This window comes from Mesoplodon mirus (assembly GCF_964341445.2).
Source record: "Mesoplodon mirus genome assembly, chromosome: 18".
Taxonomy (NCBI): domain Eukaryota; kingdom Metazoa; phylum Chordata; class Mammalia; order Artiodactyla; family Ziphiidae; genus Mesoplodon; species Mesoplodon mirus.
In genome coordinates, this window is record NC_138994.1 from 46,419,129 (window position 1) to 46,432,300 (window position 13,172).

Consider the following 13,172-nt stretch of genomic DNA (forward strand, 5'->3'; position numbering starts at 1 on the left):
GTGAGTATATCAGGCAATCAAATAGATGTCTTTTCCTTGGATTCCTGTCTCTCTCTCTTGCTCTCAATTTAAAGTCCCCACTCCCTTAGCTTTTGTTTTTGTTTGTTTGTTTGTTTTTAACCATAAGAAGGATCATACCATACTAATCATTTTGTGACTCATTTTCCACCTACATAACAGTACATCATGGATTTTTTTTCCATGTCAGCATTTAAGGATTGACTTTATTACCAGTTACATTATTTTTCTTAGTAGGATTATTTCCTAAAGTTCTAAAAGTTTCTTTCCCATTATAAGTAATATTGCATAGAACATCGTAAACATTGTAAACATTATTGTAAACGTTAGATTTTAAAGTTTGATTGAGACTTCCAAGAGTTCTCCTCAAACCTACATTGTCACACTGTTTTGCCAGGGCCCTGTGGCTTCACACACTTGACCCTTGACCATTCACATTCTCACCATGGGTTACTTGTCTTCAGTTCTTATGCCTGGGGCTTCCCTCGTGGCGCAGCGGTTAAGAATCTGCCTGCTACTGCAGGGGACACAGGTTCGATCCCTGGTCCATGAAGATCCTACACGCCACAACTACTGAGCTTGCGCTCTAGAGCCCACGAGTCACAGCTACTGAAGCCCGCGCACCTAGAGCCTGTGCTCCAGCAACTAGAGGAAGCCCGCACGCAGCAACAAAGACCCAAGGCAGCCAAAAATAAAAATAAATAAATAAAAATTTAAAAATTTATTTGTTTATTTGGCTGTACTGGGTCTCAGTTGCGGCACGTGGGATCTTCAGTTGCGGCATGCAGGATCTAGTTCCCTGACCAGGGATCGAACCCAGGCCCACTGCATTGGGAACGTGGAGTCTTACCACTGGACCATCAGGGAAGTCCCTTAACCCTTTTTTTAATCCCTCAAGGCACACAGTTTCTTTTCCATAAACTCCTTTATTGCTTCAGTTTGCAGGAATTGTTTTAAATCAAAGAAGCTTGACAGCTATATATCTCTGAATCATTTCAGGTTACACTGAATCTCAATAAAGAATGAACAGTGCCAGTGCTGCGTGCTGGGCGTCGTTGCCCTTTCTGAAGTGTTGTTCTGTTTATTTCAGTGGCCATGTTTGTGCGGTTATTCAAATATATATTGCATCTGTTTGCAGTGTTTTATAAAAATTAGTGAAACTGAAAAACCAAAGCTCTGCTGCCTGCAATATGAGACAAATGGAAATCACCAGGTGAATTCAAGGGGACACATTTTTGGCTTTCCTGGATGCTCATTGAGTCAGAACAAGAAAAAAGAAAAACAGAATTAAAGAATGTGTATGAAATGTTGGAATTCTGCCACTGAGAATTGAATCTAGAAGGCAATCTACGATTAATGATATATTGCCTAAGTCTCGGGAAATGGAAACTGTTTTATAATATGCAAGGCTCCTGTCTAACTTTGGGGCATATTTTTATTTTTTATTTTATTTATTTATTTTTGGCTGCATTGGGTCTTTGTTGGTGCGCGTGGGCTTTCTCTAGTTGCGGCGAGCGGGGGCTACTCTTCGTTGCAGTGCATGGGCTTCTCATTGCGGTGGCTACTCTTGTTGTGGAGCATGGGCTCTTGGCATGTGGGCTCCCGTAATTGTAGCACATGGGCTTAGTTGCTCCACTGCATATGGGCTCTTCCCGGACCAGGGCTCGAACCTGTGTCCCCTGCATTGGCAGGCGGTTTCTTAACCACCGAGCCACAGGGGAAGTCCTGGGGTATGTTTTTTTTTAGAAAGCATATGTGGGCACTGCCTGCAAGTCCCCGGCAGTAGGTCTTCCTTCTGCCCTGCTTCCCATGGCCCTTTCTCAGTGGGTTGTTCATTTTCAAGTTGGGACCATAGGTCACCATCAACCTCTCGAGCAGTTTTCAGGCGGGCCACACCTTGTGCTGCTGGACAGTCTGGAAGAGGGCTGCCCTTGAGCCGCATGACCATTAGGTCCAATCAGTTGTGGTCAGTGGGATCGGGGGCAGGACTGTGTTACCCCTATGGTACCTTTCCAGGGGGCTGTGGGTGTGTAGGCACTTTGAGGCTTGGAGTCTTCAAAAGGCATAGTGGTGCCATCCAATGAGCTTTTATTCTCTGGGGTTTTTTTTGTTTCTGTTTTGCGGTGTATCGGGGATGAGTTACACCAGACCCAGCAGGGGCATATCGGGGCCTGGTTTTCTGGGGAGTCCTTTTCTCTGGGTGGCAGGTAGCCTAGAGCTATGGGGTCAAAGGGATGTCATGTGGGGCCCTTTTCCCCAGGGGATTTAGATGGAGACGCTGTTCTCGATGTTGGGAGGGTCCAGGTAGGTGTAGGGCAGCTCCAGGTCCTGGTTTCGCTCCTGGATGTCTCGCGAGATCTGAGCCAGGCGGCTCTGGAAGGCCGCGATGCTCCAGCACGGGGCCGCCTCCGTGAAGTGCTCGTCCGGGTAGGTGCCCAGGGGCCGCTGGGAACCAAACACAAGGCTGGATGAAGGGGCTGCTTTGCAGCCGGGACCCGCCTTAGCCATCCACCCTGGGGGACCTGAAGCAGCCTACGACTGAGCCTCATCCGTGCCCCCTCCCCCTGAACAGTGATGATTACTGCAGGCAGCTCTCGGGGATGAAAGCTCAAGTCAGAGTTTTAAAGGGGGCGGCCTCACTGGAACATATCACACGTTGCCCTTGCAGCTAAGGGTGACTCTGCATCATCTCATTTGGCCATTTGACCCTCCTTGTGAGATGTCCAATGCCCTTGTGTCCCCCTGGGAAGACTCACCGGGGTCTGATGGCACAGTGGGGTGTGGGTCTGGGAGGGTAAACAGTGTCGCCTCCCTTACCCCAGGGCTGGCCTGGTCTGGCTCCCAGCCCCACACTCACTCTGTCTCCAGGCTCCTTGCTCAGCACCCAGAGGGCAATGATGACATCACATGTGGCATTGACTGGTGGGAGGGTGGCTATGAACCCCTCCAGGCTTGCCTGGCCTTTAGAGGTGGGCGGTGGCAGCTGCATGGTAGGTGGCAGGTTGGGCATCCAGGCACTGAAGTCAAACTGAAGGCCGAGAGGGCGGAGTGAGGCTAGGAGTCCGGCCCCCTCCGTCCTGCCACCCTGGCATTGACCCTTCTCACCTGCCCTGTACCGACAGCGGAATGCTTGGCCGAGCAGGTGAATATCACCATGGTGATGTACTGTATCAGGGCTTCCCGTGTCCCCAGGGAGGAGGGTACACCTGCAGGGAGAGCTGGGCTGGGAACGGGGCTACCAGGGTCCTGAGGACAATGCCGCAGAGGCCTGAGGGTAGGACCTAAGAACGGAGGTCCCCCTACCTGAGCTCTCCCGGCCTAGGAAGCCCTCGGAGAAGATCTCCCACACCCAGGCCTGGAGTTCACTGTCATCGCGGACAGACTCATCACTCAGGTAGTAGATGCCGATCATTTCGGAGACAAAGCTGCAAGGTGCACGGGGTTCCATCCCAGCTGTGAACCCCGACCCTCTCTGAGGAGTGCCCCCGCCTGGTCCCAGTGCTATTAATGTCTGGCCCTCCTCCTGGTGGACGACTCCCTGGGCCTTCCTTCTCCTTCCCAGTCTTCCTTTCTGTCCCCCAAGGCCCCAGCTCTCTGGGGCTGGCCCCCTCACCATTCCACTGCACCCCAGACCTGCATCCCATCATCCCGGTAGTAGTAGTCTGGGATGTCTTCAACCCCTCGGGCCCGGATATCCTCAGGCAGACACAGGACGGAATAGTTCAGCTGTTCCATGTACCTCTGTATCAGCTCAGAGAAACCTTCAATGCCAAGGCCTGTGGACTGGGAAATGGGACTCCTGGGTACCACAACCCTTGCCTCAGAAGCAGGAGGTAACAGTGGTTGGGGAGACAGGGCCACTCCCACCCCAAGACCCCAGATTCTATTTTTTTTTTTTTTTTTTTTTTGCGGTACACGGGCCTCTCACTGTTGTGGCCTCTCCCGTTGCGGAGCACAGGCTCCGGACGCGCAGGGTCAGCGGCCATGGCTCACGGGCCCAGCCATTCCGTGGCATGTGGGATCCTACCGGACCGGGGCATAAACCCGTGTCCCCTGCAACGGCGGGCGGACTCTCAACCACTGTGCCACCAGGGAAGCCCAAGTCCCCAGATTCTTTACACGGAAGGAATATCCCATCCCCACCCTCCCTAAAGCAGTCTTTACCTTGTCCACCACCTTCCCGGGGGCAATGAGTAGCTCACGGGCCAGCGTGTTGATGTGCAGGGTGTACCGTGTGTGTGGGATCAGAAGCTGTAAGGGCCAGAGAAGGCAGAGCTGGGCGAAGCCTGGGTCTCTGTGGTCCCAGACCTCCCCCCATAGAGGAACCCAGTCCTGTCAATCACGCATGGAAAGAGATGACAGGGACAAGGGGGGCAGCCTGGGATAGGGATCAGGGCTCCAGGCCCAGTGATGGGGGCTAAGGTCCACCAGCATCCTGTTCTGTGACCTTGAGCATGTGCCTTCCTCTCTCTGGGCACCAGATCACTGGGCAGATGAGAGGGCTGATCTGGATAGCACTATCCAGCTCTGGCCTCATGTGATTTCCTAACCCCAGACAGGCAAAGCACCATGATAACCAGGGCCTGCGGGCCTGGCAATGTGAAATGGTCCCCTAGAGACCACGTCTGAGTGCCAGGCCCTGGGAGCTGTAGATTGTCAGAAAGAATCAGCCTGGATTGAAGAGGACAGAGTCGGGCCTGCATCCAGGGTCCAGGAGACTGTCTAAGGAAGAATCAGAAAATGTGAGCAGCTGTGGACCCCTCATCTTCACAGAGGAGATGCTCCAGGTCCCTGGAGGAAATGAATCTGGGCCATCTGAAGGCTTAGCAGAGCCCACCTTAGAGACACGGGTCTCCCTCCCAGGGCTCCCCACCCTGCAGCTATCTGCAGAAAACCTGTTGGTCAAAGCCATGTTCACGCTTTGGCATCTGTCAGCCCCAGGTCTCTCCTTTCCTAGGAGCTGGGCTTCTGTGATGGCTGTTGTCTTGAGCTCCCCTAAGAAGAGAATCTCTCTGGGGCATAGCCTGATCTCACATGCGGTCCTCTCCCTCTTGCCTGTCCCCATCACCTCACCCCAGCTCAGGGCCTGCTGCAAAGCAGCCTCTCAGGGGAATTGTGCAGGGAGATGCTGCTGAGGCAGAATGGGGGCTCAGCATCTCAGCCTGGAAGGACAAGGCCACGTGGGGACAGGCGGCATAGAACCCCGAAGGGCAGGCCAAGGTGCAGGGACCTGCAGGCTTGGGGCACAGTCTGGGTCATCTTGCTGGGCCACTGACCTTGAAGAGTGGGTGGCAGTGAGGCAGCTGGCGCAGCGTAGCCAGGGTGAAGACCTCGGTCACCAGGTGTACCTGTAACAGGTGTGTGAGGGCCTCGTGGATGGAGAACTCAGCATTGCGCACCCACGTCTTGGCCAGCAGCCAGTCCCACTTGTCGTCGCTGGGCAGAAAGATGGGGCTGTCGGGCCCAGGGGTCTGGCTGAGCTATAGGAGAGGCCAGTGGGGAGAGGCAGCCTTGAGTGTCTGCCAACCATTTAGTCAGACCTCTCCCTGCCCCTGCCCTGTCGCCTGCCCGGCTGCTGACCTGGATGGCGAGGGGCAGCAGGGGCCCACACCCTGGGCGCTGGTATAGCAGGGTCATCGGGGCCGCGGAGAACTGAGGCCTCCCATTAATGACATTGGTGCGGATGCCAGAGAGGATGCCGTGATCCACCAGGAACAAGGACCCTTTCTGTGGGAGAGAGAAGGGGAGCCAGGGCTACCATCTGGCTTTCTAAAGGCAGAAGGTGGGGAGTATGGGGGTGGGGAGAGGATTCAGGGCCAGGAGACTGTGCACGGGAGAGGGTGTTCTTGGCACGTAGCACACAGTAGGTCCTTAACAAATGTGAGTGCTGTTCCTCTCCAGTAGGGGATGGGCCCAAAGCACTGAGATGGGGGTGCGCAGAGCCAGGACTCCTGTGCCCCTCACCTCCAGCTCAGCCTGCAGACTCGTCCCGGGGCCCAACACTGGGGCCACCATGGCATCAGTGACAGGGAAGTTCTTTGGGAGGTGGCGACAGCGGCGGATCAGGACTGGGTTGAGGCCATTCAGGAACTGGTAGGCGAAGAAGGCATCCTCCTGCCAGTGCTCAAACACGTACTCTGCAGGGGGGCAGGGGAGATGGGACCAGTCACCCCAGCGCCCAGGGGTCTCCCTCTGAGCGCCATTGTGGAGTTTCTCCTGCATCCATCCTGTGCTCCCCTCTCTTCTCATGCAGTACTTCTCAGGATGACCTCTTCTGACCCCTTGGCTTCAGTTCACCAAACAGCAAATCTCAGTCCCCAGCCCACCAGTCCCACCATCTACTTGCCATCTCCAACCCCATGACTCAAACACATAATGTCGGAGGCCTGCTCTAGCCCAGTCCCCACCACATTGCCTGGCAGACCAGGAATGGCACCTTCATCCACTGGATTGCAGGTGGCAGAGCCCGGAGTCCTCTTGGCAGCTCCCCCCGTCCTCCGCCCATCAGGTCCCACTGATTCTCCATCCTCGGTAGCTCTTGGTCCACACGCCCACTCCACCTCTGCTGTCACTGCCTCGCTGAGGATTCCATCCTCTGCTGACCACAGCCAGAGCCTCCTAACTGGTCCTCCTGCTTCCACGCCTGTCCCCTAACAGCCCACTCCCCACGGCACATCTGGCCACAGTACTCCCCAGCTGGCAGCTGGTTGAAGCTCCCACTGCACTTAGGAAAGGCCCGAGCTCCTGCCACGGCCTCCACAGTCCTGCACGGCCCAGGGCCCATGCACCTCTCCTGCTTCGCCTCCTGTCTTCCTGCCCTGGCTCAATCCCCTTTGGCCACAGCAGCATCTTTCCCCTCAAAGGTCTCCACTCCTTCCATCTTCAGGGCCTTTACATGCACCGGACTGCCCCCACCCCGAATCTGAAGCACTCTCTGCCCTCACACACCATGCCTGGAGCTGTTGACACCTGCCCAACTTTGAGGTCTCAGCATAAAAGTCACCTCTGTAGAGAGTTCCCTAGCTGGACTAGGCCAGGTCCCCCTTTTACACACTCTCACTGGAGCTGATGCACAGGTTTCATAAGTGAAACTCATTATTTGCCTTTGAGCCTAATGTCCACTTGTCTGCTCAACTGGGAGCCCTGTGGGGACAAGGACTGTGTCCCCAGCCCCTAAGCAAGTGTCTCATGTGTAGTAGCCCAACAAGTGTCTGATGGATACAAGGCATTAGAAGGTCAGAGATGCCCCCACTACACATCCTTTTCTGTGTCTGAGGAGAAAGTAAGGTCTAGTGAGAGTCAGGGGCCTGCCCAGGGTCACACAGTGAACTGGCGCTTGGTTTTCTGAGATTCCTGGCAGCCAGGAGAGCTGATACCCCCGGGAAGAGGTCTGGAGCCCCGGCTGGAGCTCCTTACCCACGGCTGGGGTCTTCCGGAAGTTGAACACACTTCTCATCTCCTCCAGACTCTTCCAGAGCCCCTTGTGGTCCAGCAGCCCTTTGAGTTTCAGATCTGCCAACCTGTCAGAAAATGTGAAGGGTGGGGAGAGGGAGGCAAGAGGCCCTGGGAGACCCGCCCGCGCTGGCTAAGCTTATCCCTCCTGGGCTCCTGAGCCAGCCTCCGGGGCCGGGGTAGTCACTGCCCCTGAGGTCATCCTCACCTTGTTGGAATAGGTGGTGAGCAGAGGCCGTGCCCTGGGCGGGGCCGTGTGACCCACATCCCTTATGGTGGGGGAGCTGAGTGGGGGAGGGCAGAAGGCAGGGGTACCAGTACATCTGAGGCCCAGGGGCAGGAGAGGGTGGGCATCCTCACATTGAGCTGCCTCGCAGGTAGAAGGTGATGTTCTTTGCCAGAGAGTATTTGATGTTGAGGTCCAGGTTTTTTACGGTCTCCTCATTGAAGCAGTGAGGCCAGCCTGGGATGTAAGTCTTCCAGCTGGAGGGAGGAGCAGGAAGGCAGCCAGCAAGAAGCCTCAGGGAAACCACTGACTAGGGAGAGGGAGTGGCAGAGCCCTTGGAGGCCCTGGTCAGGGCCAGCCCCCTTCCACAAGCAGGGGTCTTCTCGGGTCTGCCCTTCCCCTCCACCCTCAAGGCCGCAGGGAGAGCTGCCATGTTCCCACAGCCATGTTCTCCCCTGGTCAGTTGATTGGTGCAGGGTTGGACACCTGGCCAGAGCAAGGCCAATCAGAATCCTTCCCAGGGAATTGGAGATTGGGGCTGGGCCAGAGGTCATCTCTCTCTGGATATCTGGGTTATAGCATGTAAACACCAGGACTGGGAGACTTCCCTGGTGGCGAAGTGGTGAAGAGTCTGTGCTTCCAATGCAAGGGGCCCAGGTTCCATCCCTGGTCAGGGAACTAGATCCCATGTGTGTGCCGCAGCTAAGAGTTTACCTGCCGCAACTAAGAAGACTGCCTGCCTCAACTAAGACCAGGTGCAACCAAATAAATAAATAAAATTTTAAAAATAATTAAAAATAAAGGAATTGCTATATAAAAAAAAGGCCCTTTTCCACTGTGTGGACTGGGAACCAAAGAAAGCTGTTCTGCAGGGAGAGAGGAAAGTGAAGCCAGAGAGAGGAGCATCTAGGGGGCTCCAGAGACAGGGGGAGAGTCACCCTGGCTTCTGGCCCGTAAGATCTGGCTAAGCTTCCAGCCCTCACTTCTGTGACCTGTTGATGCATTCCCATTTTTTCTGTCTGCTAGCTGAAGTCTGTTACTGTTCTTGCAACCACAAAATTCCTGACTAACACAGATGCATCACAGAGGGGAGGTTGTCCTGAAGGTGGGAACACAGGAAGGCGTCAGTTGCCTTTGGCAGGCATCCCATGGAGAGACACTTCAGCCTCCAAAGCTTGGGGGAGCCCAGAAATGTACTCTGGCCTGGCCTAAAGAGATTTAGCATCTCTAAATCCCTTTATCCAGCAAGCAACACAGCCTGAAGACCTTTAGGTGAAATGGTAAAATCATGTCCCTGCAAAGCTGAGGACCCCCAGCCAGTCGTCCTCTCATTCCCTCCCTCATTCATTCTTTGGTTCATTCCGTCATTGCCTTTGGGTCTGGAGAGGCAACTTCAGAGAACAATTTGCAGTTGAAGTACACTGCCACCAGGTGGTGGCCAAACCCTGCTTCTCAAACTTTAATGCACAAAAACTTAGTTCCCCCAGGGATCTTGGTAGAATGCAGATTCTCATCAAGTAGGTTTGGGGTGGGTGGCCCAAGACCCTACATTTCTAACAAGCTCCCAGGTGATGCCGACCCTGTGGATGTGAGACCTCACTCTGAGTATTGATCATTGGTTCTTCCTAATGACACAAATCAGCCTGGTATTCTTAGTTCCTTTTGCAGAAGAAAATAAGGATCAAAAATGTTAACTAATTTGCTTAAGGTTTCACAGCTCCTTTCGGCAGGGCCTAGGCTGGCCTTGTGTCTCCTGACTCCTGCGTCCTTGTTTTGCCAAGAAAGGAAGAAAGGCCACTCCACAGACACAGCTCCCTCCATCTGTTCCCTCACCTGGGGCTGCTGTTGGCAGATTAGGCGCTGTGGTTTTCTCCGGGATGTAATTCACAACACACGTGGAATCACCAGGAGCCAAACAAGCCTGCAGCTGCTGCGCCCCCAGAGACCTAACGCGCAAGCCTGCAGCCCGCGCTTCAGACAGCAGCCCAGTTGGCCAGACCATGACCTTTTGAACATTTGCTTCTGAGTGTGGTCCCTGGCTTTCTGCCTTAGGAGTCCTCGCCAGCGGCCCAGAAAGACTCCAGCAAGAGTGAGGCATTTAAAAGCAGTGGGTTTCGGGGGCCTCCCTGGTGGCGCAGCGGTTGAGAGTCCACCTGCTGATGCAGGGGACACGGGTTCGTGCCCTCTCTGCAGAGTGGCTGGGCAGCATGAGCCATGGCCGCTGATCCTGTGTGTCCGGAGCCTGTGCTCCGCAACGGAAGAGGCCACAACAGGGAGAGGCCCGCGTACCGCAAAAAATAATAATAAATAAATAAAACAAAAGCAGTGGGTTTCAAACTTTAGTGGGCATGAGTCATCTGGAAGGCTTGTTAAAACAATATTGCTAGCGGAACTTCCCTGGTGGCTTGGGTTTGATCCCCGGTCAGGCGCAGCCAAAACAAACAAACAAACAAAAAAAAACCCCAATATTGCTAGCAACAAGGATTTACTGTTATCGCACAGGGAATTATATATCCAGTGTCAACTACAATTTGGCACTTGCCATCCTCCTCTACAAGGACTAAATCATGTGTTGCTGCAGTTGCTGACTTTCAACTCCCAAAGGAGTTCAGGGTGGAGGGCAAAAATGAGGCATTCTGTGCTCTGGGAAAAAACGGGCAGAACAGGTTTTCAGACAGATAATGATTTTATGCGCCCAAATCTTGTATCTCCTCATATCCAGAAAAGCACTAAAATCCTTCATGGTGACGACTGCTCTTCGTGACTAGCAGAAAACTTCTGCCAAAGAAAATATGTGCTCGATTGCAAGTGCTCCGCCTTCATCAAAATCACATCCGTACTGACTTTCCCCACTATCTCTGTGGAGCAGTTTCTCAGAGATCTCTGAAATGCCGTCTCCTGGGCTGTAGCCCTCATTTTGCCCCAAATAAAACTTAACCCACAACTGTCATGTTGTGCATTTTTATTAAACTGACACCAGTATCTTGTAATAACGTATAGTGGAATATAATCTGCAAATAAACAAAAAACCCAAATCACGCTGCTGTACACCTGAAATGGACACAACATTGTAAATCAACTGGACTTCAGTTAAAAACACCAACACCCCTCACCCTCAATATCTGATTCAGTAGCTATGAGGTGGGTCTGAGAAACTGTATTTCTAACGAGTTCCTGGAGATGCTGTGATTGGAGGACCAGGCAGGGACTTCAGGCTGCGTCAACACCAGCAGAACGAGGCTGACCCTCATCCCCTCGGCAACCCGCCCCCCACCTCGGTAGCCCCCTCCTCACCTGTACGTCTCCCGCCTGGCTTGCAGCTCCTCCTGTCGCTGCTGCTGGAGGGTGGGGTGGTGGTCCTCGCAGGAGATCTTCGCTGTGGTAGCAGCGGAGCAGGTGGGAAGGGCAGAGGAAGCCCCCTGACCTCCGGCCCCAGCCGCTCTCCCCTCCTCTCCAGCCACCCCTTACCAGATCCCCTGCCTCCATAAGTAGTTTCTCCCACACCAGACTGCCACCCCTCCATCCCCCAAACTCCCCAGCTCCCCTCCCCTGTCCCTCCCCCTCGGCCACACCGGCTCACCTCTCTACACCCCTTGCCCTTCCCCCCAACACACCAGCCCCCTCCTCCCTCTTGTGTCCCCCTCACCTGTCCCCTCCCGCAGCACCAGGCTCCCCTGGTCCTCCAGCCACTGGTAGCAGGGGAAGCGGAGGGGGGCGCCCTGGGGTGGCGTGAGCTGGAACCAGCGGCAGAACCAGGCGTCCGAGGCCAGGGGCCAGAAGGGACGGAGCAGCGCGGGGGGAGTCTTGTGCACGCGCAGCAGCAGCACCCGGCCCACGTCCTGGGGGCACGTCACCTCGAAGTCCTCCTCCTGGGGGGCATGTTTAGTATCCTAGAGCACCGTCTCTCCTGCTCCTTCCTCCGCCGCCCCCCACCCCCACCCCACACTCACAGCGCCCGCGGCGAACTCTTTGCCGAAATGGTCCAGGGGCAGTGGCAGGGTCTCTCCTTCGGTCCCCACGATGATGACAGACATTTTGTCCCACGTGCCAGCCCCGAAGGTCTCCCCAGTGGATACCCTCACCCTGAACTCAGCCATGGTGACAGCTGGAGTCTGGCTCTCTCCTGCTCATCCGACGCGACTGCACAGCCCAGACGCTCACGCCCAGGGACAGGCACCGCCCCACCCTGGCCAGGCCTTGTGGAGGCAACTCTGAGTTCCCACGGGGCCCATCACCACCCCCAAAAGCAAGCGCTGGCTCGGGGCAGAGAGGGCGTGGCTGAGGCAGGAAGGGAGGGATGCAGATGGGGGTTGGGGTGCTCTGGGAAGTGAGGGACTGGGCGTCCTGAGGTTTGGGAAACAGAACATTTCAGTGATGGGTGGGGCAGGAGGGAGTTGGGATCCAGTGGAGTTCATGGGTTCATTTGTCCCCCTCTTAGTTTCTTTGCCTCCTTAGCCTTTAAAAGCCTATGCAGGACCAACTCCCCACTTTCTACAAGTCTTCTTGGTCTGCCTTCATTATTTTATTTGATTCATGAATAATTTTGAGAACCTGCTCTGTGCCAGGTATTATGTTGGGTGCTGTGAGTATGGACCCAGGCAAGGCCCAGTCTTTGCCCTTTTGCAGGTTAAAACTCAAGTGTGGGGACTTCCCTGGTGGCACAGTGGTTAAGAATCTGCCTGCCAATGCAGGGGACACAGGTTTGAGCCCTGGTCCGGGAAGATCCCACATGCCGCGGAGCAACTAAGCCCGTGCGCCACAGCTACTGAGCCTGTGCTCTAGAGCCCGTGAGCCACAACTACTGAGCCCATGTGCCACAACTACTGAAGCCCGCGTGCCTTGAGCCCGTGTGCCACAACAAGAGAAGCCACCGCAATGAGAAGCCTGTGCACTACAGCTACTGAGCAACTAAGCCCGTGCACCACAGCTACTGAGCCTGCGCTTTAGAGCCCGTGAACCACAACTACTGAAGCCCGAATGCCTAGAGCCTGTGCTCCACAAGAGAAGCCATCGCAATGAAGAGTAGCCGCTGCTCGCCGCAATGAGCGAAAGCCCGTGCACAGCAACGGAGACCCAGTGCAGCCAAAAATAAATAAATAAATTTATTTTTTAAAAAAATTGGGGGATGAGGTGATGGTGGAGGCTCTGGCCCCATTCCCTGGATGGCCCCAAGTATGTTGGCAGTCAAGTACCCACCCCCCCGCCCCGCCTCGACCCTCACCCTCTGGTAAGACTGGAAGGTGTCTCTCTAGAGGAACGGACCAGCCCAAGTGTCATGTGGGGTTCCCCAATGAAATGGCTCTGCCAATTAAGCTCTCCAGTTGATAAGTCCTGTTCACACAGTTTCCAATCAGTTTTTCTTGCCTCATTCTTAAAAACAAATGAATGGCCAAGGATGACCCGACCTTCAAGGAAGGCTTCCTTCTAAAAGACAAGGACAAAAACAAAACTGAAGGGGCAGATAATTCAGGGACCA

General features: G+C 54.6%; 1 protein-coding gene across 2 annotated transcripts; it reads right to left on the reverse strand.

Moving 5' to 3' along the window:
• Positions 1 to 760: 760 nt before the first annotated feature.
• Positions 761 to 11,871, reverse strand: ALOX15B (arachidonate 15-lipoxygenase type B). Of its 2 annotated transcripts, none has more exons than XM_082603771.1 (14): positions 11,647 to 11,871; positions 11,343 to 11,565; positions 10,991 to 11,072; positions 7,831 to 7,953; positions 7,435 to 7,538; positions 5,983 to 6,155; positions 5,599 to 5,745; positions 5,295 to 5,498; positions 4,183 to 4,269; positions 3,632 to 3,801; positions 3,322 to 3,443; positions 3,124 to 3,224; positions 2,876 to 3,001; positions 761 to 2,463 (listed from the first exon to the last, which is right to left on the reverse strand). In XM_082603771.1, the coding sequence occupies exons 1-14, from the start codon at positions 11,791 to 11,793 to the stop codon at positions 2,284 to 2,286; spliced, it is 1,989 nt and encodes a 662-aa protein (XP_082459897.1). In that variant the 5' UTR covers positions 11,794 to 11,871; the 3' UTR covers positions 761 to 2,283. The 2 variants fall into 2 exon arrangements, with proteins under 2 accessions (XP_082459897.1, XP_082459896.1); XM_082603770.1 differs by having other exon boundaries at positions 762 to 2,463; positions 2,876 to 3,046; positions 11,647 to 11,870.
• Positions 11,872 to 13,172: the final 1,301 nt, after the last annotated feature.